We start from the raw sequence: 26,688 nt of genomic DNA, 5'->3' as shown, positions 1-26,688 counted from the left end.
GAATAACTCAACCAAAATTGCAAGAAAGAAGAGAAGGCTACAATTTAAAGGCATGAAATGTACAGTATTCCATGTAATTGAAAATAAAATATAACTTATGTCATATTTAAGCTGGAAAGAGGTGTTACATATACAGTAGAGAAATTTTTTTCTCATTAAAAAAACTTGCAACATTATTTGCCCCCATGCTTTGTGATATAAGGTATAACTACAAAAATCATCAACTTTAAAAGTAGTAAACACTTTGCAATAAATTCCCTGTTCTCAGTGAGAAAAATCTTAAAAGCCTTTTGTTTTTAAGCCAATGGAGACATTTAAAAATGAAATATTTTAGCCCATCCTCCTTCACCTCCTCCCCTTCTCTCTTAAAAAACTGCATTAAGTACGCACACAAAAGGTAACTAGTGGAGAAGTTTCAATTAATTTTTTCAAAAGGAGACGATTAAATGTTTCCGGCCTGGTAAAGTGTTCATTTCAGCGAGGTGGAGGGGACTGAGGGGTTGGGGAGAGGAAAAGAAGGGGAAAAAAATCACAAAGAGATTGGGGAGGAGATGAAGTAGCAGGGCTCAGCAATTCTTTCAATTCCAGTGCACACCCAATAGTGTGTTGGAAGAATGCACACTGCTCGGGATTTGTGGGAGAATTGTCCTGCGACAAAAGAGGCAGAGTCACGCTTGTTATAGTCCAATAAGCCGTGCCAGTCAAACAAGAACCCACACTATCGACAAAAGGCCAGCAAGAGATTCTCACACAAAAGAAAACAAGGAAGCCCATCTTTCAGTTGTGCATCAGGCTCTGGGTTTTTGCTTCACATAAATACAAACGGAGAGGAAAAAATAAACAGCCCAAAGACTTCTGTTAACTAGAAATCCTATTTAGATTTCAGTATGTTTCTCAAATCCAGGGATTTTAAAACTTTGAACAGAAGCCAGAGTTCAAGGCTGGGGTAGATCCTCCCTCTCAAATGAGGGTAAAATAGTGATAAATAGGTGTTAACCATGAAACCAAAAAGGAACAGTAACTTCAGATTCAATTTCAATCAACTTAAGAAACATTTGAACAGGCTAGGAACCCTTGAAGATATTAACTTGGTATGAGCAGTATCTCCCAGCCTCTGAGGGGTGACCTAGGAGAGGAGAACTCCAGTGTAGAAAGTGAATACGGGTCCTTGAACACTGGACTTCAAGAAGGCACCAACACGGAGCTGTCCAACTGAAAAATAATGGCAGTTATGTGTGTAATTCTAAATTTTCTAGTGGCTACATTAGAAGAGTAAAATAAAACAGGTGATTTTAATTTTAATAATGTTAAAATTAACAATATATCCTAAGTATTATCATTCAAATGTACAGTCAATATAAAAATTACAGAGATAATTTACATTTTTATGGGTGTAGGGTGGGGAGACTATGAAATTTTTAAAATCCTGTGTGTATTTTACACTTCCAGGATATCTCAATTTGGCCTTACCACATTTTAAGTGCTCAGTAGCGACATGTGGCAGGCAGCCACACATTGGAAAGCACAGGTCCAACTTATCTACCTGACATTAAAAAGGTGAGCAGTTTGCTCAGGAATTACAACAACTTAGTGTATTGCTACAGTTGCAACCATAGCCTTAGAGTAATCCCAGATGTGGCATCAAAATCACCACTGTCCACATGACCTTACCATGCTTCCAGCACTTATGTGTCATAGGCCCTCTCCCATGGAGTGGCACAGTGGAATGTTATTTTATTCATCAGAGATCTGCAGAATCAGAGTAACCCCTAAATAAAATCTTGCTGACCCCCACTTTAACAATGAAAACAATCATAGTATAATTAGGCCCATTTCAAAGTTTTCTTAAGTAATTTGACATGCCAGGTTTTTATTGGATGAAAAGTCTGTCATGAAACACAAACACACCTGTCAGCAATTTAAAAAGGAAGAACTAGAGAACTGTTCAGGAAATAATATCTGTGCTAATTAAAACCATTGATTAAAAGCTTCCTGTTTATTCCTGTTTGCCCTAAGGAGTAACCTTTACCTTTCCTCCTCTAGGTTCAATTTTTCATTTGCGTCTATGATCTCTTCCAATGAATCTGGTAAGGGCCATTTACATCACTGTTCTCCCAGGTAGAGGGGTAGAGTCTGGCAGGGTATAAGAAGGATCCAATTCTCAGGCAAGCTAGTTTTCAAGGTCTGCTCTGTAAGGCCTACTGAGGATTCTGTGTTATCCAAACCACAAATCTGATTAGGGAGCAGAAGCATCATTTCAAGAGTAGAGTTGTCCCATAGAACACTTTGGGCAAAGCCAGGTTCTGTCTGAGTGAAGAATATGGTCTCTTGAAATCATTTCTTTTTCTGAATTCCCATTCTGCTCTGTGTATATATTTTCAAAACCGGAAACACTCAAATGCTTCCTTTCTGCTGCTATTTCCTAGCCAGTCCTGAATCTTTAATTAAAGCAAAGTATTAGTGTACCTGGCTGGGTAGCTCAGTTGGTTTGAGTGTCATCCCAAAATGCCTATGGTGAGGGTTTGATCCCTGGTCAGGGCACATACAAGAAAGAATCAACCAATGAATGTGTAAGTAAGTAGAACAACAAACTGATGTTCCTCTCCTTCTCTCTTTCTCTCTCTGCTTTTATCTCTCTCTGTAAAACCAATAGATAAAAAATAAAGCTAAGGATTAGCTACTCACCCACTGGATTTCTTCAGGACCTTCCACCTTTGGTAGCATTAGGCTGGAAGGAAGGACCTGGGATTGCAAGAGGGTCTCCAGGTCTTCTTCAGCCAGACCACTGGACACTGAGTTGATTCTCACACACTTTTCAGTTGGGCCCAGATCAAAGTCTTCAAGAGTTTTTACTATTCTTAATCGAGCTTCATTCTGTGTTGATAAAATGTATCTCCTGTGAAACTTAGGTAGTTTCAGAGCCTGAGCACCATTACTATATCTACAAATTTCCTATCTACCAAATAAGTGGTATTTGAAATAAGTCATCCAATCTGATTGGTAAAGTGATTGATTTCCAGACTTCATTCAAGGTGATTATAACATAGGTGTGATGGCTCCTACAATGCCTACTGGCATACTCCTAAATAGTGGTGTCACCTTGCTCATTAGCATTACTTTTCAATTGGAAAGGTAAATTAATTGACAGGTAACATTTATTGAGAATTTACTAAGAACTAGGCATGGTTCTAAGTCTACCTGCAATTTCTCACTTAATCAATATGAGAAGCTAGATAACATGGGTAATGGCAGTCTCATCTGTTGGCACTCATATTAGAGAAAAATATTGTTTTTCTTTTTCCACATGCTTCATGCATTTTCATTCACTTAAAAATTTTTTGCAACTTAGTTGAATCTTGACATTCAATTAGGAGAAGGCAGTCACATGAAAATGACACTCCACATTACAAATAAGCTCCAACTTATTCAGACGGAAGGAAATAGTATCACTAAGAAACCCTTTTGTGAAGTGGTAGACATTTTTCCCCTTTGATTTGACAGTCTTTGCGACAGTTAAGGAAAGCTGAAAAGTTGAAAGTTTGCTTCAGTATTTGAACTGTCCTCAGAAAAACTGTATGAAACCAAATATGTTATTCATTGTCTTTGAGCTGGGTTGATGACAGTGAGGGAGGGAGGGAAAGGAGTGCATTTTCATTGAGCGGGTGGTGTTTGGAGTTGAGAAAAAAAGCACTTTGGGTCATTACTTCCTGCCAATTTCAGTTTCAAAAACAAATTCCCCCAACTTGCCAACAGCCCTCAATACATTTTCTTTGTTAGAATGAATATGTATCACAAGCAGTTTCATTGGGAAGGGTTTTTATGATACTAATAAAACTTTAAAGCTTCTCACTGCTCATGAATGTGGTCTTAAAAAAAAGTCTTAACAATATGCAACCATTTGAACAGCAGTGCTTACCTAGGAAAATAGCAAACCAAAATGGAGACAAAAAAATAATTATTTGAGCTGATACTGAGTCTAAGTCTAATCAACAAGACAAGCCAGGATGGCTTGTAAGTCTACAACCTGGTGGAAGCAGGGAAAGCTTCCAAATGTGGTCTGAGTTAAACAGTGTGAGAAAACAGTAGCTTAGAGTTGTTAGGTCAGATGGAAACAGAGTACATAAGACCAGTTTAAGACAGCTCTGTAGAGTCAAGATTTACAGAGCTCTGACTGCCAGTAATTATACCAAACTTAGGAAAAAGCAAGAGAGCGCTGACACTAGCTAAAGTGAGGGGTGATGCAGCCAGCATTGGCTTGGTTCCATACCATGCTGTTGGCCATTCCACAGCTATGAAACTCATCCACAGCTCTACCATACCCTCTTGTTACATCTGATACATATGAAAATCCTGAAGGTGAAAAGTGGAAGTTCACTCAATCAATATCATGGTTCCAAGGCCATCTAGAGTTGGTGAGAGAAATGTTTCCAACTCTTTGACAGTGTGTGTATTAGATCCATGGCTTTCAGGGAACCTAAAATGTGTTGTGCTCCGTGTAGCCTGCACAACTACAAACTAAGATTGCTGCAGCCCACAAACATTTCAACTTGCAGGATATCTTTCAATAACGGGTCTGGCTTGCAAACGGTCTGTTGGGACAGAGTGAATGGAAAATGGAAGGGAAGTAATTAGATCATTTAGCCTGAAATGCATTTGAAAACTAGAGTTATTTGAATCTTCATCTTCATTCTCTAATCTGCATGTGTGCTCAACTTCTTAAAATCGTTAATGTTGGTGTCAAACAAAATGTGACCTCTAAGCTGTAGTTTTTTGTTGTTTCACTTGGATTTGAAGGAGACTGTTCAAAGCTCATGTTCTACACCAGTTTATGATTTTTATCTAAAGTCAGATTGCCATGGTTTCAGCACATTCTGGTTTACTTAGTAAAATTCTGCATTTGTGCAATTGGCTGCAAATGAAGTACCTAATTCCAACTTCAGGCATAATCTGATTAGTACTTTTCCTGTTATAATAATGAGTAGCAAACAATCAGCATTTTATTAGACTTTTTTTTTCCCTTTCTGGCTCAGAATTAAAAACAAGTTCTTTCCATTTCATCATTCTGTACCTTTCAAAAAAAAAAGATGGCTTGGACATATATTGTCACACAACACACTTATTAACAGGCTGTTGCTTGTTGAAATTTACATAAATTAAGTGTGCATCCCTCTGCCATGTATCCCAAAATGTCCAGCTTCACTGAAACCAACCAACAAGCATGTTGATTTTTTTTGTTTTTGGTAGTTTAATGGTGAAGTATGTTACTGTGCTAGCAAACACACCCATGCCATCTGTTGGATGAGAGGAAGGCAGTTTCTAAGAGCAATTAAGTTTAGTTCTGGGTGTTCAGCTAGAGAGAGCCGCAGTCCACCCAGTTGCGAAAAGAAATTGTGTTCATTCTGTTCTCTGCCTCTCCCTCTCTGTCCTCCTCCCCTCTTCCTAACACATACCTTCTTACAACCATCTCTATCTCATCTCCATCGCCTCACTCCCTTTCACATTTCTATCTTTTTCTCTGGTTCTTTTTGGCCCTGACCATCCTTTAAATTCCATTTTGTTAGAGGGATTAGTAAAACACAGACCGGTAAGAAACCATCTTCTCAGAAGGGCTAGCTGAGTAATCTACTGAGATTACTGGTTGCTGAGCACTCCCTGGAGAAAGAAGGAAATGAAAATGAAAGCAAAAAGAGGCCACTCAAAACAGGCCTTTTCTTTTGGGCGGGGGCGGGGGTCATATTCTGGTAGCAAAACAGGTTGTTCAAAACGAAGTTTAGAAGGAATAGCATTCCAAACGTGCTAACACTACAAGATGGCTTTGGTAAATTATTTCTCATGTAGGATGAACTTGTCCCCCTAAGATCTGACAACCTGGAAAAATCAGAATAATGGAATGAAGGCCTTTACCAACAATTACATTAGGTCTTTGCAGACCTACATCACCACAGTGTGCTCTGTAGCATGCTCGATTCCAGAGGTGGGCTCTGCAGACATCACCGAGAAGGTCAGCACTGATCAGAATCTTCATAGGCTCTGTACTAAAGGGTGGTGGTACCAAAGTTCTGACATTCAAAGGACATTGTGTGCCATGGGCTGCTCAGTGCATTGGACCAGTGGCTAATAAACTTGTCCTTCCTTATACATAAGCCATGGTATTATGTGACTCTGTCTGGGCCAGGAACAGAGACTGGGTTCTTATCTATCACCTGGGAAAGAGACACGCTCCAGTGACGTAAGAGAGCGGATAAATCAACCATCACCAAGACCTGCAGACTCCAAAATTAAAGAAGAAAATATGCATGCAGTTGGTTCAATTGGCACCCATTAAAGCTAATAACTAATCATCCTCACAAGTTCCTAGCTCAGAATGATCAAATCTGCAAAGAAAACAACATCCGTCCACTTTTACACTCCAGTGGAAGAGGTGGTCCCTCGCGGCAGGGTGGCACAGTCTCGCCATCTGGAGAATAAATCGAGTGTGAAGTACAGTATAGTTTGGGACCAAGCTCCGTGGCGGCAACTCAGCAGTCAGTTCATTAGTTCCAAACTTCCAGGGATTAAAGCAGCATCAATTCTACTGTCTTATAGGAAGAGACAGACAGGATATGGGATTCAAGGAGGATTGTGACAACCAGGAGGAGCCCCTTGGGCTTATTTATAAAATTACAAAGTATAAACAGACCTAAATAAGTATCTTAAATAACAGCATTATCACAGTTTCATAACATCTGAATTAACACCTTTTCCTTCTTCCTCCCCCTCCCCAGCCCCCACATACGCATTGAAACCTTGTATGTTAATGTATAGTTGCTTTTCAGAGGAAATTGCAAAGATGACCCTGGATGCAACAGGAGCAATGAGAAAGAAAGCTGTGCAGCAGAACTGAGATTTGGTAATTAAGAAATACGAAAGACTTTCTAGACTCCAGGGAGATGCATAACATTTGTGATTTTTAAAAATGTGTAATTAATATTTTCATCCTGCAAAAGGCAAATTGCTACACCTCATATCTGAAAGCACCTCGTATCTGAAATCTACACTGTATGTCTAAATTCTGTCTTTTCTGAATTTGTCTCTCATCTCATTTCCATTTTACCTAATTCCTAAAATGATGTCATAGGCATGGTGTGAAATAAATTTTGGGAAGAAGAGCTCGAAATCAGCATCAATATGAAATTACTTTTTGAAAAATTTGAGAATGTTTGGTTTAAAATAAATTCTGAGGTCTTTTTCATGTGTCTTTTTATATGTTCATATTAAAAAAGAGAGGTGTTTGTGACATAAAACATGTCATCATCAGCAAATTATAGTTTTGTATTTTTGTTATAAATATATAAAATTTATTATAATCACAGAGACTTATAGTGACTGCATTGGAAAAAAAGGCAAATAAATTCTCATTACTTATTACAACCTGGTAGTGTTTCCTTAGGCAAGATGATAGTGTTAAGTTTTTTATATCTCATGAATTTTTCACACGAAAAACAAATCTTGGTTTGCCTGTTTTTTAAAACAAAATCTACCACACTATTGAATATACCATGAGTTAACTGGTTTAAAATTTCATTCATTAGTAACACCAAAGGCACAGGTAACATAAGAAAAAAATAAACTAATTGGACTTCATGAAAATTGAAATTTTTTTTTAAATTTAAAAAGCCCACAGATGGGAGAAAATATTTGCAAATCATATATCTGATAAGTAATTAACATCCAATACGTATATATAACTCCTAAAAGTCAATAACAAAAATAATTTTAAAATGGGAAAAGGACTTGAATAGAATTCCTTCAAAGAAGATAGATATACAAATAGCCAATATCCACATGAAAAGATGCTCAGTATTATTAATCACTAGGAAGATGCAAATCAAAACTACAATGAGATGCCACTACATCCATTAGGATGGCTACTATTAAAAAAAAACAAAGCAGAAAATAACAAGTGTTTGTGAGGATGTGGAGAAATTGGAACTTGGGCACTATGGTGAGAATGTAAAATTCTACAACCACTACAGAAAATAGGGGGATGGTTCCTCAAAAAATTAAAAATAGAATTACCATATCATCCAGCAATTTCACTTCTTGGGTATATACTCAAAACAATTGAAGACAGGGTCTCAGAGAGATTATTTGTACACACATGTCTGTAGCAGCATTGTTCACAATGGTTAAAATGTGGAAGCAACTCAAGTAGCCATTGATAGAAGGATGGATGAACAAAATGTGTTTTATACGTAAAATGGCAATATTATTCAACATTAAGAAGGAAGGAAATTCTGACACATGCTACAACATGGATAAATATTGAGGGCATTATGCTAAGTGAAATAAGCCAGTCACAGAAAAACAAATACTAGAGGGTTCCACTTATGTGAGTTACTTAGTCAAAATCATAAAGACAAAGTAGAATGGTGGTTGCAGGGGCTGAGGGAGGGGTGGAATGGGGGTTACTGTTTAATGGGCACAGAGTTTCAAACAAGATGAAAAGGGCTATGGAAACTGATAGTGATGATGGTTACATAGCCATGTGGATGCATTTAATAACCACTGAACAATGTACTTAAAAATGGTTAAGGTAGTATCCTTTGTTATGTATTTTACCACAATTAAAATAGGTAAAAAATTCACTTATTGATTCATCTCACAAATTATTATATTTCAGAGAATATTACATGTTTACTCTGAAAACATAGTTCTTGTTAGAGCTAAGTTTCGGATGTGTTAATTATGAAGGATACATTAATACATAGGTTTATAGTAAAATGTTTCAATCAGCATTCACTTAAAAAAAACTAAGCCTAAGGATGTATATGGATGGATGACTCATAATATGTAATTGGCATTTCTGTCCCTGAGAGAGTTAATGGAAAGAGAAAAATCTCTACAAAATATAAATCTATTGATATACTAAGTTTATAATATGTATTAAAATAATTCCTTTTGAAGGTCTCTGTACAATTAAAATATCTTTAAAAAACATTAGGCCCTGGCTGGCGTAGCTCAGTGGATTGAGCACAGGCTGTGAACCAAAGTGTCGCAGGTTTGTGATTCCCAGTCAGGGTACATGCCTGGGTTGCAGACCATGACCCCCAGCAATGGCACATTGATGTTTCTCTTTCTCTTTCTCCCTCCTTTCCCTCTTTAAAAATAAATAAATAAAATCTTTAAAAAATAAAACAAAAAACATTAAAACAATCGCTCTGACCAGTGTGGCTCAGTGGGTTGAGCATCATCCTGCATGGTGAAAGGTCACTAGTTTGATTCCTGGTCAGGGCACATGCCTGAGCTGCAGGCCCAGTCCCCAGTTGGAGTGCAGTTGGGGTATGTGCAAGAGGCAACTGATCGATGTTTCTCTCATAAATCAACGTTTTCTCTCCCTCTTTTTCTTCCTCCCTTTCCCTCTCTCTAAAAATAAAGAAACAAAATCTTACAAAAAAGACATTAAAACAGTGGCTTAAATTTGTCAGGCAGTCCTAGACTTTTGTCAAAATTCACAGAATGTACACTTCAGATTTGTGCATTTCATTGTATATAAGTTTTACCTCAAAAGGACAAAGAATGGTGAACAAATGTTGAACTCTAGTCAATGACATGCACACAGTGTATTTAAGGGGAAGGGTACTGCTGCTCTTTGCAACTTACTTTAAATGAATACAAGTGAAACAAACACAAAATGACATTGAATGCCAAGTGCAATTTTTTAAAAAGTAAATGAATTGATGGATGGGTAGAAGGACAGATGGATAGAGAGAGATTAAAGCAGGAAGAATAAAACAATAATGGGAGAATATAGGAGGTAGTTACATGGAAATTCCCTGTATAATCTTTCAACTTTTCTGATGTTAGAAATTTTGTATAAAGTTTGCTAAAACAATGAAAAACACATCTAAAATGTTAATTTCTAGAGCTGGTTGATGAGTAGTACATAGGGGCTTTTTACACTATTCACTTTACATTTGCAAACATTCGAATATTTCCACAATAAAATGTTAAACACTGGTTAATGATCTGAACTTCATTTCACTTGTTATTTGTATGCAATAATTTTGTGGAAGATTATTTTTAGATGTTTTTTTTTTGCTAACAGGTTTAAAATTCAAATGACATATAATGTACCCACTTAAAGTACAAAAATTCAATTGCTCTTAGTGTATTTACAGAGTTGAGCAACCATCGTCACAACCAACTTTAGAATATTTTTATCATCCCAAAGAGAAACCCTATACTCTATAAGACACTCCCATTTCTCTCTACTCTGGGCAATGACTAATCTGCTGTGTTTTTTTATAGATTCGCTTTGGACATTCCATAGACATGGACCTTTCATAGACATAGAATCATGCAATATATAGTTTTTTGTGACTGGTTCTTTTACTTAGTACAGTATTTCAAGGTTATCATGTTGTAGAATGTATCAGTATTTTCTCCCTTTTTTTTGCCAAATAATATTTCATTGTATAAATATACTACTTTTGTTTATCTGTTAGTAGTTAATGGATATATGGTTTGTTTCCATTTTTGGCTATCAGGAAACATGCTCCTATGAACATGCATGTATAAGTGTTTGTGTGGAATCTGTTTCCATTTCTCTTGGACACATACCTAGGGGAAATTAGAAATGCTGGGTCACATGGTAACTCTGTTTAATTTTTTGAGGAACTGTTTATTGTTACAGAAGTGGCTGTGTTATTTTATATTCCCACAAGCAGTGTAAGCAGGTTCTAATGCTCTACATCTTCACCATCACTTGTTATGATCCTTTTGATTACAGCCATCCTAGAGGGTGTAAAGTGTTTCTCACTGTGCTCATTATGGTTTTGACTCACAGTCCCTGTTGACTAATGATGTTGAGTATCTTTTCATGTGCTTATTGGCCATTTTTCTATCTTCTTTGCAAAAATGTCCATGCAAATCCTTTGCTCATTAAAAAAAGTTGTGATAAAATACATATAAAATTTTCCATTGTAACGATTTTAAGTGTACTTTTCAGTGGTCTTAATTACATTCACAGTGTTGTGAAACCATCACCACTAATTCCAAAAGTTTTTCATCACCCCAAACCCAAACTCTGTAACCATTTTGCACTAATTCCTCAGTCCCTCCTTCCCCTTAGCCCTGGTAACTTCTAATCTGCTTCCTGTATCTGTGCATTTGTCTATTTTATGAGTTTCATATAAGTGAAACAATATATTTGTTCTTTTGCATCTAGTTTATTTCACATAGCATCATAATATCTTAAGGTCCATTCATGTTGTGGCATGTGTTTGAATCTTATTCTTTTTTATGGCTGAAAATATTCCACTCTATGTGTGTGTGTATGTGTGTGTGTGTGTATATTACACTTTATAAGTCCATTCATCTGTTAATGTACATTTGGGTTGTTTCTACCTTTTTGGTTATTGTGAATAATGCTAATATACTGGCATACATGTGGCTTTTGGAATCTCTGTTTTCAATTATTTTGGGCATATATCTAGTAGTAGAATTGGTGGGCCATATAGTAATTCTGTTTTTAACATTTTGAGGAACTGACAGATTATTTTCCACAATTTTGTCACATAATTTTACATTCCAATCAGCAATCTACCAGAGTTCCAATTTCTCCACATCTTTAACAACACCTGTTATTTTCTATTCTATTTATTTGCTTTTTTAAAAAGATTTTTATTTATTTTTAGAGAGGGAAGGCAGGGAGATAGAGAGAGAGAAACATCAATGTATGGTTGCTGGAGGTCATGGCCTGCAGCCCAGGCATGTACCCTGACTGGGAATCGAATGCTTTTTTTTTTAATACAGCCATCCTAGTGAGTGTGATCTGGTATCTTACTGTGGTTTTTATTTGTACTTCTCTAATGACTAATGATGTTAAGCATCTTTTCATATGCTTATTAGCCATGCTTACACTTTTAGAGAAATGCCTATTCTAGTCTTTTGCTCATTTTTTAAAAATTGGGTTGTTTGTCTTTTTGTTGTTGAGTTATGAGTGTCTTTTATACATTATGGACTTCAGATATATGATTCCCAAATACTTTCTCTCATTCTGTAGGTTGTCATTTCACTTTCTTTAAGGTGTCCTATGAAGCAAAAATTTTATAATTTTGCTGAAGTTCAATTTATCTATTTTTCTTTTGCTACCACTTTTTGAGACTATTGCCTAATCCAAGCTCATGAAAATTTATAGCAATGAAATTCAAGACGGAGGCATAGGTAGAAATGCTTTGCTTCCTTGCATAACTAATTTAAAAACAATAACAACAACAACAACAACAACAACACAGCCAGAACTACCAGAAGATCAAACTGTATGAAAGTCTGACGACCAAAGAGTTAAAGAAGAAACATTCATCCAGACTGGTAGGAGAGGTAAAGATGGGAGGCTGGGGTGGAGAAGACACACAGCAAGGCTTGGCAGAGTGGGGCAGATGAGACAGTGGCTGGTGGACAGGATTTCCCAAATTCATTTGCGGATAAGCCATGAGGAACAAATGAGAAGTAAGACAAACCCACAAAACCCAGGGTTCCAGCACCAGGAAATAAAGCCCCCAAACCTCTGGTTGTAAAAACCTGAGGGGGTTGTGGTGGTGGGATAACTCGCAGTCTCACAGGAGAGTCCACAAGAGAGGCCCACAGAGTGCTAGAATGTACAGCACCTGAAAGGGCACAATCCACTTGTGGAAAGTGAGGGAAGTGACAGAAAGCTGGGCAAGAGCCTAGCAAAGGCTATTGTTCTTTTTCTTACCCCTTCCCCACATAGAGCACCACAACACAGTGAAGTGGGTTTCCTGGCCCTGGTGAATACTTAAGGTTCTGCCCTTTACAGTAGAGCAGGTGCAGAGAGACAAAGAAATATGGTCTAAATGAAAGAATAGATCAAAACTCCAGAGAAAGAGCTAGGCAATGAGGAGATAGACAATCTATCAGATACAGAGTTCAAAACACTGGTAAGCAGGATGCTCACAGAACTGATTGAGCTTGGTTGCAAAATGAAGGGACAAATGAAGGCTACCCAAAGTGAAATAAAGCAAAACACACAGAGAACCAACAGTGAAGGGCAGGAAACCGGGACTCAAATCAATGATTTGGAACAAAAGGAAGAAATAAATATCCAACCAGAACAGAATGAAGAAACAAGAATTCAAAAAAATGAAGAAAGGCTTAGGAAACTCTGGAACAACTTTAAATGTTCCAACATCCAAATCACAGGTGTGCTGAAGGAAAAGAGGAAGAGCAAGAAGTGGGAAACTTATTTGAACAAATAATGAAAGAAAACTTCCCCAATCTTGCAAAGGAACTAGACATGCAAGTCCAGGATGCTCAGAAAGTCCCAAAGAAATTGGATCCAAGAAGAAACACACCAAGACACATTTTAATTAAACTGCCCAAGATTAAAGATAAGGAGAGAACCGTAAAGCAGCAAGAGAAAAGGAGACAGTTACCTACAAAGGAGTTCCCATCAGATTGTCAGCTGATTTCTCAAGAGAAACTTTGCACCCAAGGAGCGGCTGGAAAGGAGTATTCCAAATCATGAAAGGCAAGGATCTACATCCAAGATTACTCTATCCAGCAAAACTATCATTTAACGTAGAAGGGCAGATAAAGTGCTTCCCAGATAAGGTCAGGTGCAAGGAGTTCATCACCACCAAGCCCTTATTATATGAAATGTTAAAAGGACTTATCTAAGAAAAAGAAGATCAAAACTATGAAGAGTAAAATGACAACAAACTCACAACTATCAACAATTGAACCTAAAAAACAAAAAAATAATCAAATACCAAGAACAGGATCAGAAGCACAGAAATGGAGATCACATGGAGGGTTATCAGTGGAGAGAGGGAGGAGGAGAATGGGGTTCCCTATACCTTAAGGTACAGGGAATAAGAAGCATAAATGGTAGGTACAAAATAGACAGGGGTAGGTGAAGAATAGTACAGGAAATGGAGAAGCAAAAGACCTTATATGTATGATCCATGGACATGAACTAAAGGCGAAAGAGTGCAGGAGGGTGGGGGTTCAGGGTGGAGTGGGGTAAAGGGGAGAAAAACAAATGTGACAACTAAAATAGCATAATGAATAAAATATTTTGAAAAAGAAAATTTACAGCTATGTTTTCTTTTATGTGTGTACATTTAGGCCCTTGTATATTCTCATTCTCTCTCTCTCTCTTCATATATATATATAAAATTCTGAATAAGGTGTGAGATGGGGAGGCTTATGATATTTTCATTTTGTGTTTTCAGTCTTTATAATTCAACAAAACAATGAAAATTCCCTGCAAAGAGGAAATTCAAGGGGAGGAAGGGGCCTACTTCCATCAGCCTCTTCACTCTGCTTTGCCCTAGCCCACAACCAGTGAGTGGTTGATGTTTGGATTTCTTGCTGCCATAGCCCTATCCATCTCCTTTCCTCACTCTCCATCTCTTATATTGCCCTTTCCCTACCTGCTGCTGATGGATTTTCCTCAACTGCATGTGTCAGGCCTTGTGTTTTTTTGAGAACCTTGCCAGGCACCTTCATGGCCTCTGAGGGGGCTCAGATCCAAATTCACAGGGAAATGTTGTGCTAGTGCTGAGAACATGTCCCTCACAGGCATAGCTGCCTATACTTTTTATATTTCTTGTTGACTTTATGATGTAGTAGTGTGGCTTTGAGGTACACTTTGTGCACAACTTTTTAAAAAGACGAAGTATTTACCTACTAAAGGTAGGTGTTGACTTTTTCAATGCTTTTCAATAACCACTGTGATGCCAATTTATCTGTGGACATTTGGAATCTGCAAGTGCATGGTCCTTCACACTCTTATTATTTTCTTTGTTCTCACTCATTGCTTGTTCTCACAGCATCAGTGAGGCAATGCTATAATTTTTGTTTTCTAGCAGGGTAGCAGAGGCACAAGGAGCATGAGATTTGTCCCAGGTGGGGCAATCTGTGAATGAAGGAATGGGAGCTTTGGCATGTTGACTCTGGAGGGACCATTAGCATGGCAATATGATAAGGATCCATAGGAACACTGAACACCATTACTCATTGGGTGTTTTATATACTTAAGGACAAACATTCAAATATTTGGAGACATTTAGATAACTGACAGGATTTGTTTTTTTCTTTCAGACTGTGATTCTGGCCTGGCTGGTGTGGCTCAGTGGATTGAGTGCTGGCCTGAGAATCAAAGGGTCGCCAGTTCAATTCCCAGTCAGTGCACATGCCTGGGTTGCAGGGCAGGTGCACAAGAGGCAACCACACATTGATGTTTCTCTCCCTCTTTCTCCCTCTCTTCCCGTATCTAAAAATAAATAAATAAAAAATTTTAAAAAGATTGTGATTCTGGAAAGTTTCCTGAACATCATCTGCAGATTCTGCCTGATGTCCCTGACCTGGTGCATTCAACATTTTTTAACCAGTAGGACAGGGATCAATCAAATGCTATCCACTATGCAGGGTGTTGGGGATGGGTGGGGGGTAGTAGGTAGGGAAAGATAGCAAGATCACTTTATATTGTTATATAAATCAATAGAGGAATGTATCATCTAGTTGTGGTGATAAAGGGCCCATAGAATAGGAAGTGAAATAACATTTCTAGTCAGTGGAATAGATAATAGGACCCAAGGATTTAGAGGCAGGGGGAGCACTTCAGGCTGAGATGGGGGAAGGGGAGTTGAGGCTTTCAATAGGTGCAGAGGAGGTGGTAGCACTAAGCAGAGATCTAAAAGTAGAGAAAGAGCAAGACAGGAATAGTGAGTGAATAAAATGGCAGATGGTCAGGACATATGAGGTTAGCTAAGGAAGGTGCTTGGTGCCAAGAGATGGACAAAAAGACAGGGGATTCCAAAGCAGGTAGGGGTAAGCTCATGATTTAGGAACAAAGGGCTGAGGCCCTGTTCCACTGGGAAAGGAGAGGGTGATGGGAGTGGCAAACCAAGAATGCCCACTTTTTTATTGGAAAGGGTACTGTTCTGGATTGGGGGAAGTTCTGTCCCCCACAGCCCTTGAGCACTAAGGGTAGAAGTTCCATGCTTGAGAATGCCTTGCCCATAGGCATCCCTGGCGTGTAAAGCATGTGCTTTTATCAGGAGAGGGCCTCTAGTCTCAAAGCTACTCAAATTTGTCTTTGGAATGGATGTTGGTACAGGGGACTCTGAACCAGGGGATTCACAGTGCAGTGCAATGAAAAAGAAACATAAGTACACATGGAGTGGGGATGCTAGCCCAACTCCCTCCCCAGGGGCCTTCTAATAGGTCTCCTCTGCCCTCCTTGGTGCAAAGCATAGCCCCCAAGCAAAGCTGCCCCTCTAGGTGCAACTAGCTATATTTGTATTTTGCAACTTCTCTAGGTTAGAGAAAATAATTAACTGTTTGGTTCAAAAGCCCCCTGCTGGGTTGCAGTCTGCGAGGAAGGATAAAAATAAACAAGTGAAAGGGAACAGTGTCATCAAAGGGCTCTGAAAGGACTTCTCTTCATTATAAGGATGAAAACACTGCCATTTGCCACAGGTGTCAAGGTCCGCTGGCCTTTCATTCTTTTTAAATGATAAATCAAGAGCAATCAGTTCATAATTTAATGAGGCAGCCTTACCACGGCTCCAGATACACATCAGATAACAGCCATGTTACCTGTCCTGGCCTAAGCAAGTTACTATGATGCTTAACAACATGTTTTGGCTGATGACTTTTTTTAGTCATCAAGCCAATGTATCTCAACCTGGCTTGAGATACATTGCTAGAAATGATCCAAATTTGTCACTTAATGTAAATACCGAGATCTGGTTAGTTTTTAAAAAAATTAAGCCAAAATTTCTTTACTTCAATGGAGGAAAACATTTGTTTCCCTGCCCATCACCAAATTTTGGAAGCAAGTTGGGCTGCTTCTCTCCGAGGTCGCACTCAGGTAGGTTTTGAGGGATCTGTGCCAATGGTGCTGCTGAGGGATTCCTGTATGTGTGCCAATTGCTTGGCCAACACTTCTCTAAGGTGCTGACACAAAGAATCTTGTCTCCATAAATAGGAGGTTATAAAAGCTTACAAAGAGAAGTATAAATGTCTAGTAATAAGGCACAAATAGTTTTGCAGTTAAACAAACTGAGCTATGGGAGTTTTTGCTAGCTGCAGGGTCTAGGCCTTGTCTTCTCATTCTGGACAGGAAGCTTTACCTGGTGGCAGAGCAGCATCCTATACAGAGCACTTTAGATCTCTTAGTGTTAATGAGTCTTCCTGGCAGCCCTGAATGAAGAAATCAGGTGACTGAGTAAGCTCTGCAAAGGCAGAAATAGACCATAAAGAAAGATTTCTTGCAGTACACTAAACTGGATCATTATGCTCACAAACTACTGTGAAGGCAGGTGAGGCTTTAGAACTAAAAGGAATTTTAGAACTCCCTATAAAATATAGCCAGTTGGTTCTACCTTTGCATATTTTAATTTCTGTTGCTCAAATATATACTCACACCCTCATTTTATAGGAGCTATTCATGTTTTTCATGCTATGTTGTTTGTCTTGCTTCCTAATTATTTCTCAAAGAAAGTGGTAATCTAAAAAAACCCTTTATTTTAGGTGGCAAATTTACAGATATTTTAAAAAGTAGAACTTTTGCATCCTATTCTTCACTTATTTTATTTTATTCTAAAATCAACAAAGAAAAAATATAATATGGAAAACTGAAGAATGGAGGGTGATGATGATCATCATCAGAGTATTTTATTTTATTTTTTAAAAGGGGCAGAGTCTGTTCTTTAACTATGGTTTGGTTACAGTGAAGGGCTTTTCTCAAGGGCCAACCCATGTAGGAGGAGCCTTCTCCTTGCAATCTATCGGAGCATGCTCCAATTCCTCTGAAAATGGGTACCTTGGAGAAAGTGGCACAGCCCAGTGTCATCTTACCTAGCTCAACAACCTTAGATCTTCTATAATTAAATGTCTTCCTTGAAAAAATGCTAATAAAACAATGCAATGGCTGGCAGCACACTTGGTTTTCATTTCGTTCTACACCTTTTCCTCTTGCCAGCTTTTCACATTGACTTTCTCGGCAGCTTCATTCCTTCACTCGTGCCCGGTAGGCTCACTGCAGAACCACTTGGGTTTTCTTCCCACTTTTTGCGCCCAGTAAATTTTCATAAAACATTTAACATGAGAACAAGCAGGTTAATTTACTGTGCCAGTGAGCCAAGGCTCTCTGCAACACTGCCATGTTTTGGCGTCAGAGTCAGAGGCCTCAGTCCCAGTGGTGAAGATGCTTGCCAGAGCCTTCTCTATGCAGACACCAGGTGTGATTTAGCAGAACAGATTGTGTGGACGCTCAGCGGCGTCAATAATCCATGTGTCAGAACCAAATTGTATCCTTCGTGTGAGATGAAGATGAAAGTCTCATGGGTAGAAGTTCTGCCAGTAAAGGGCTCTGAACATATAGGAAATGGGAAAATCACCCTACCTGGCAATACCCACTTCATTTCAGGAAGATTAAAGTTCTTCTTAATGGTATCAGAACCCTGTTAAAATGTCCCATCATATCACAATGCTATTTTCCTCTAATGACAGGCAGGCAATGAGAATAAAAGATCTATCTATCTATCTATCTATCTATCTATCTATCTACCTACCTACCTACCTACCTATCTATCAAGATATGCAAGAAATGGAATTACACTTGACCCTTGAACAGCATGGGGTTAAGGCTGCTGATCCCCATGCAGTCAAAAATTCAAGTATAACTTTTTTTTAAGATTTTATTTTATTCATTTTTAGAGAGAGGTGATGAGAATGAGAATGACAGGGAGAGGATTATCAATGTGTGGTTGCCTCTCATATACCCTGTACCAGGGACATGACCCACAACCCAGGCATGTGCCCTGACAGGGAATCGAACTGGTGACCCCTTGGTTCGCAGCCCGCACTCAACCCACTGAGCTACACCAACCAGGGCCAAGTATAACTTTTGACTCCTCAAAAACTTTACTAATAGCCCTGGCTGGTGTGGCTCAGTGGGTTGAGGGCCGGTCTGTGAACAGAAAGGTTGCTCATTTGATTTCCAGTCAGGACACATGCCTCAACTGTAGGGCAAGTCCCTGCTTGGGGGCACGCAAGAGGCAACTGATCAATATTTCACACAGCAATGTTTCTCTCCTTCTTCTCCCTCCCTCCCTTTCTCTCAATAAAATAAAATCTTAAAAACATCTTTACCAATAACCTACTGTTAATTGGAAGCCTTACAGATAACATAAACAGTTGATTAACACATACTTTGTATATGTATTATAGTAAAGTAAGTTATAGAAAAGAAAATGTTAAGAAAATCATAAGATAAAATACATACACAAGTATACATTTAAAAAAATCCACATAAAAGTGGACCTGTACAGTTCAAATCTGTGTGTTGTTGGAGGGTCAACTGTATAAGGAAATTTTAAAACTCACTGAAGCCAGACTTTGATATAACAATCAATGTCTTAACCATGCACGAAGCCTTGGTTGACAGTGACTTTGAACACTGAGGTTCCAGGTGTGAGCCCTTGGGATGCAGCTTAGGGAAGACTTTCAGGAAAGAAGCCAAGCTTTGAGGTTAGCATAGTGCAGACCCCAGAGAAGAGAACAGCATGTTTGCCACATTGACAAGCTCAGTAAGCCTTGAGAAAAGGATAGGTTACCCCACAGCAAGAATGGCTGAAGTCACATGGAAGATGATTTTAGGACAAGCTTAGCAAACACAACTGTTGGAATTACCAGCCTTTCTGTTCAGACCATTGCCATGGGCAATTTAATGCATAGTGATGTAAAATTTGGTAATGGAGAAGACCAATGGTGTATCAGTGGCATCGCAATGCAGAGTAATATGGCTCTGGAATGATGTATATATGCTCACACATTCAAAATTACTTGATAATGATGATGTACATGTATACACAGTTCTTTTATAACTTTTTAAAAATATATTTTATTGAATATGCTATTACAGATGTCCGATTTTCCCCCCTTTGTCCTCTTCCACCCAGTACCCTCCATTTCCTCTGGCAACCCCACACCTTAGTTCATGTCCATGGCTTGTGCATACAAGTTCTTTGGCTTCTCTATTTCCTATACTGTTCTTACCCCCGTCTATTCTGTACCTACCAATTTGTACTTCTTAATCCCTGTACCTTTGCCTGCATTCTCTCCCTTCCCCCTCCCAACTGATAACCTTCCAAATGATCTCCATATCTATGATTCTGTTTCTGTTCTGCTTGTTTGCTCAGCTTCTTGTTTAGATTCAATTGTTAATAGTTGGGAATTTATTGCCATTTTAATGTTGATTGTTTTGATTTTCTTTTTCTTAAATATATCTCTTTAATATTTCATATAATAATGGCTTGGTGCTGATGAACTCCTTTAGCTTTACCTTGTCTTGGAAGCACTTTATCTGCCCTTCAATTCTTTTTTTTTTTTTTTTTGCCCTTCAATTCTAAATGATAGCTTTGCTGGATAGAGTAATCTAGATTGTAGGTCCATGCTTTTCATCCTTTTGAATGCTTTTTGTCATTCCATTCTAGCCTGCAAAGTTTCTTTTGAGAAATCACATGATAGTCTGATGGGAACTCCTTTGTAGGTAACTGTCTCTTTTTCTCTTGCTGCTTTTAAGATTCTCTCTTTACCTTTAAACTTTGGCATTTTAATTATGATGTGTTTGGTTGTGGTCCTCTTTGGGTCCAACTTTTTTTGGACTCTGTGCTTTCTGTACTTGTATGTCTAATTCCTTTATCAAATTAGGGAAGCTTTATTTCATTATTTTTTCAAATAAGTTTTTAATTTCTTGCTCTTCACCTTCTCCTTCTGGCACCCCTATGATTTGGAAGTGTTGGTACCCTTACTGATGTCCCAGAGGTTCCTAAGCCTATCCTCATTTTCTTTTTTTAGTTCTTTTTTCTTCTTGCTATTTTGATTGAATGCTTTTTCCTTCCTTGTGTTCCAAATCATTGATTTGATTCTCAGCTTCATCCTCTTCACTGTTGGTTCCCTGTAGAGTTTTCTTTATTTCACTTAATGCAACCTTCATTTCTGCCTGCATCTTTTTTACAGTGTTGAAGTACCCAGTGATTTCCTGGAGCACCCTGATAACCAGTGTTTTGAACTCCACATCTAATAGATTGCTTATCTCCATTTTATTTAGTTATTCATCTGGAGTTTTGTTGATTTCTTTCAATTGGGCCATATTTGTCTCAATTAGGCAGCCTCCCTGTGTTTGTTTCTGTGTATTAGGTAGAACTGCTTTGAGTCCCTGTCTTACCACACCTATTTTATATGGGGCAGACCCTTAGGTAGTTGCCAGGGCAGGGCAACTCGTGTCACTGCTCTGTTGCTCTTTGTGTGGGAGGGCTTGCAGAGAGGAAAATGCCACTGCCTGGTCTCCGGAGGTTTGCCTGGGAAGAAGTTGTCTCCCCACTAACTTTTCAGTTTCTCTCCATATGCCACTGGTGCCCTTCCAGCTGTTGTCTGGTGCTGAATCCCAGAGCAGATGGGTGTGTGTGATTCCTAAGTCCATTGCTGGCCCTTTAAAAGGACACAGGTTCTTCTACCACCCCAATCCCCACTGGTTTTTACATCCTGAAGTTACGGAGACTTATCTTCCTAGCACTGGGACTCTGGTATGCATGGTCTTGACTAGAGCTGGGATCCCTCCCACTTTTTGCCCACCACAAATGAATGTGGGACAGTCCATTCCTGTCTCTTTGCCTCCCTGCACCTCCACCCCTCCTGCCCACTTGGATAAATGTGGCTTTTTTTAAGTCCTTGGTTGCTGGATTTCCACACAACTACATTTTCTGACAATTCTGGGTGATACTTGTATAGTACAGCTATTTTTTTTTTGCTAGTTGTGCAGAGAGGTAAGGCATGTTTACATATGTCTCCATGTTGAATGGAAGTCTACATAGTCATTTATAATGACTGCAGAGTATTCCATTATTTGGATATCCTATAATTTAATCAATCTCCAACTTTTGGTTATTAATACATCATTTTATTCAACAGATACTTACTGAATACTGTTCATGTGCCAGATACATCTCCCTGCCTACATGGAACTTACATTGCAGTTAGGAAAATACCTAATAAGTAAGCAAACCAATAAATAGCTGCAGGTTATGAAAAGATTGGTAAGAGAGCAGAATTTAGTAATGGGATAGAGTGACAGGTGGACAGATGTAGGGCAGCTCTTTGAGACAGGGAAACAAGACAGTCTCTTTGAGGATGTGACATTTGCCCTGATACTAGAAGATTGTACACAAAGCTTTAACAAATATCTTAGAACATTCATCTTAGAACATTTGCCTGAATATTTCCTTAGGATAAATCCTAGAAGTGCAAATGCTAGGTCAAGTTCCATGTTCATTTAGGCTCCCAAGGATTGGGCATGAAAGTCCAACTCTCATAGCCTCCTTCTAAACCAGCTCTGGATCTGCAAGTCTAGGTTCTCTTTCCAACTGTGCCCAATGACTGCTCTGTAAGAGACTGGATAGTCTCCCAACCTCATTATACCTCAATTTCCTCATCTGAAAAATGGGGACAATGAAAGTGCCTGTCTCCCGGGTTAGTGTAGCTCAGTGCATTGAGCGGCAGCCTGCGAATCAAAGGGTTACCAGTTTGATTCGCAGTCAGAGCATGAGCCTGGGTTGAGGGTCAGGTCCCTAGATAGGGACATGTGAGGGGCAACCACACATTGATGTATCTCTCCCTCTCTTTCTCCTTCCCTTCCCTTCTCTCTAAATAAATAAATAAAATCTTTTTAAAAAAGTGCCTGTCTCAGACTGGTGAGATACAACAAGGGAGTAACATAAATGGTTAACAGACGTCAGATTACAAAAATACATGCTCATTTAATATGTGCACTAAAATTGCCTTTTTTTAAAAAAAAGGACTGTATAAACTTAAAGTTTTCAATAACCTATGTCCACAGACCAGGACTTTAACCACATGAGGACAGGAAGTGTATCTTATAACTCTTGAGTCCTCAGTATCTTTTTGAAAAGAAAACATGGAGGGCTGATTCTCTGACACTAAGGTGAGGCCCCAGAAGGGCCAATCTACTCACAGATAATGGGAGCTAGCCTGTCCACCAAATCTTAGACCTTTCATTTTGTATGAGATCAGAACTTAAACATGCAAAGTCTATTCTCCTACAGGTACTGTCGGCTTCAGGTTGCTGAATTCTTCAGGAAGGCAGGTAGGCTAGTATGCTCACCATTGCATGTTAAAAAAAGAAATCCCCAAAATAGCAACCTGCTGAGTGTTTTTGTCTCAACTTAGAAACCCCAAACCAGGAATCTTCAGTCAGTGCCTCAGCAGAAATAGAGGGCCATAGGTTGCAGATGGCAAATGAGTTACTGCAATCTGAAAGGGCCTGTATTATTGGTACAAAACATGACCATATTCCATTTTGTTCCTTTGTCTATCTGCTGCTCTTACGGTCTAGAGGTAAGGATGACTTTAAAGATTTAATTTGGACTACATTTAGGCTAATTTCTCATGCCATATTTAATGTCAGCAACAAACACTACTTTGGTCATATTTGACTAAGAAGACCATAAGGAACAAGAGGTTTTCTTCTTTTTTTTTCTTTTTTTGTCCAGAACCTTTTTGAATGGAGGTGGTTGTGATGACAGTAGTGAATTATACACAGTGAGTTTATTTTTTAAGAAAGGACAGTAAGAGATAGGGAGGATAAAAAGGGAGGACTAAAGGAAAAAGAGTTCCAGAATGTCTGCTGATTTCTCTGATCATCTTAGGCATGTCAGTCTTGTCTCCATATACAGATTCATGAGATTTGAAACCCTCAGAGTTGCTAGCATAGAGTCAGGGGAGGCAGGCACAGAGTAGGTGTCCTGCCTGGGAACTAGATGACTGTACACTTAACTACAGAATCAGACAGAAAATCGCTCTTTCTCTTCTCTTTGTCTTTGTCTCTCTTCCCCCACCCCCTGCCCCCCACCCCAACACATGCACAGAAGCATTGTTTTCTCTAAGTCTGTTAGGTTCTTGCTAAAAGAAACAGGTGCCCATCCTTAGATTTGCTTCGTTATTTCTTAAATTTTGTAAATGTGATTGGTAACACAAGTGCTAGAGTAAGAATCACAGAGAATCAGAGTCTTAGAGTTGGGATTAATCTTCAAAGTTAACCTGAGAAGCTCTATCCAAGGCAGAACCCCCTGTAGCCTCTTGGCAGTTGATCATCCTACCACTGGGCAGCCCTTCAAATATGTGAGGATGGTTTTTATGTTTCCTAAGTCTTCTGTCTTCCAACATTCTTGTTCTAATAGTTGTCTTTCTGAAAGCCTAGGATACAGATTCACCATCATGTCACTTCTGAGTTGCCCTCTTCTGCACATACCCAGATTTGGTGATGCCCTTTCTAAACTCAAAACAGGGCCTCCCACTGTTCTTTACCTGGATGCTGTGCTGGCCACACAGGAGACTCCTAAAAAAGTTGGTAAAAATTTCAGTTGATTAGAATGTTAGATGAACTCTTCACCCATTCAGTGTGCTTAACAACATAGCTTTCATTGTGTCTTCCTAAATCCAGCCATTCTTAATACCAATTTTTCAGTTTTGAAAGGGTTTCAAGAATGTCATAATATGTTTAATAACTTATAGTAATATGGGAAGATTACCATATTCCATAAGTCAGTCCTCACCTTCTTCCAAAGGAAAACAATAATATATATATTCAGAATTATTATTATTTTTTGCCAACTCACTTTTATCTGCCATGGAAACTATGCCACAAATGGTAGCATTCTTTCTTTTTAAATTTTATTTATTTTTTCAAATTTTATTTTAATTGTTGTTAAAGTACACTTTTCTGTCTTTTACTCCAATCCCAGCCCACCCACCCCCAAGTCTTCCCTATCTACTGCCACCCCACCCAGTTTTCTTAGTTTTTGTCCATGTGTGCTTTATACTTGTTCTTGTAAACCCTTCTCACTTTCCCCTGAAATTCTCTCCCCTCGCTCCTCTGGTCACTGTCAGCCTGTCCTCTATTTCAGTCTCTTTATTTATATTTCACTTGTTTGTTTTGTTGTTTAGGTTCCTTTTAAACGTGAGATCATATGGTTTTTATTTTTCCTGCCTGGCTTATTTCGCTTAGCATCATGCTTTTCAGTTCCATCCATGCTGTTGCAAAGGGTAGGAGCTCCTTCTTTCTTTCTGCTGCACAGAATTCCATTGTGTAAATATACCATAGGTTTTTGATCCACTCATTTTCTGATGGGCACCTAGGTTGCTTCCAACACTTGCCTATTGTAAATTGTGCTGCTATGAACATTGGGGTACATAGGTTCTTTTGGTGTTTCAGGGCTCTTAGGATATAATCCCAGCAGTGGAATTGCTGGGTCAAAAGGCAGATTCGTTTTTAGTATTCTGAGAAAATTCCATACTGTTTCCCATAATGGTTGTACCAGTCTGCAATCCCACCAACAGTGCACTAGGGTTCCCTTTTCTCCACAACCTCTCCAACACCTGTGGTTTGCTGCTTTGTTTATGATGGCCAATCTGAGTGGTGTGAAGTGGTATCTCATTGTGGTTTTAATTTGCATCTCTCTGATAGCTAGTGATATTGAGCATCATTTCATGTGTCTCTGGACCCTCTGTATGTTCTCTTTGGAGAAGTGTCTGTTCAAGTCCTTTGCCCGTTTTTTAATTTGGTTGCTTTTATTGTTAGAGTGGAGTTGTGTAAGTTCTTTATATATTTTGGAGATTAAACCCTTGTCTGAGGTATCATTGGCAAATATGTTTTCCCATATGGTTGGTTCTCTTTTTATTTTAATACTGTTTTCTTTAGCCATACAGAAGCTTTTGATTTTGATGAGATCCCATTTGTTTATTCTTTCTTTTATGTCTCTTGCTCTAGGGGACACATCAGTAAAAATGTTGCTGCATGAAATATCTGAGATTTTCCTGCCTGTGTTCTCCTCTAGGACTTTAATGGTGTCGAGACTTATATTTAAATCTTTTATCCATCTTGAATTTATTTTTGTATATGGTGTAACCTGGTGCTTGAGATTAATTTTTTTTTTGCACATAGCTGTCCAGTTCTCCCAACACCATTTGTTGAGGAGGTTATTTTTACTCCATTTCATGTTGCTGCCCTCTTTGTCAAATATGAATTGACCATAAAGGCTTGGGTTTATTTCTGGGCTCTCTGTTCTGTTCCACTGGTCCATGTGCCTGTTTTTATGCCAGTGCTAGGCTGTTTTGATTACAGTGGCCTTGTAATCAAGGCCTGATACAGTTGGTATCAGGTATTGTGATCCTTCCTACTTTGCTCTTCTTTCTCAAAATTATAGCAGCTATTCGGGGTCGTTTATGGTTCCATACAAATTTTTGAAGTTTTTGTTCTATGTCTGTGAAATATGCCATTGGTAGATTAATAGATATTGCACTGAACCTGTAAATTGCTTTGGGCAGTAAGGGCATTTTGATGATGTTAATTCTTTCAATCCATGAACACGGTATGTATTCCCATTTGTTTGTGTCTTCCTTTATTTCTTTCTTCAGTATTGTGTAGTTTTCTGCATACAGGTCTTTCACCTCCTTGGTTAGGTTTATTCCTTGGTATTTTATTTTTCTTTTTGCTATATCAAATGGGATGTTTTTCTTGATTTCTGCTTCTGCTGTTTCATTGTTGATATACAAAAATGCCTTTGATTTCTGGATATTGACTTTGTATCCCACTGT

The 26,688-nt window shown here is 38.6% G+C and overlaps 1 protein-coding gene across 1 annotated transcript in view; it reads right to left on the bottom strand.

Annotated features, from left to right (window-relative positions):
- CLYBL (citramalyl-CoA lyase) overlaps window positions 1–26,688 on the bottom strand; it is a 298,084-nt gene that overhangs the window by 34,314 nt on the left and 237,082 nt on the right. The window contains exon 3 of the mRNA XM_045821587.1: window positions 2,686–2,874. Coding sequence (XP_045677543.1) covers window positions 2,686–2,874 — 189 coding nt within the window. The remainder of the gene's footprint in view (window positions 1–2,685; window positions 2,875–26,688) is intronic.

This window comes from Phyllostomus hastatus, unplaced genomic scaffold (genome assembly GCF_019186645.2).
Source record: "Phyllostomus hastatus isolate PE091 unplaced genomic scaffold, TTU_PhHast_1.1 phas_scaffold_46, whole genome shotgun sequence".
Taxonomy (NCBI): domain Eukaryota; kingdom Metazoa; phylum Chordata; class Mammalia; order Chiroptera; family Phyllostomidae; genus Phyllostomus; species Phyllostomus hastatus.
This window is presented reverse-complemented; position numbering and strand designations above follow the sequence as displayed.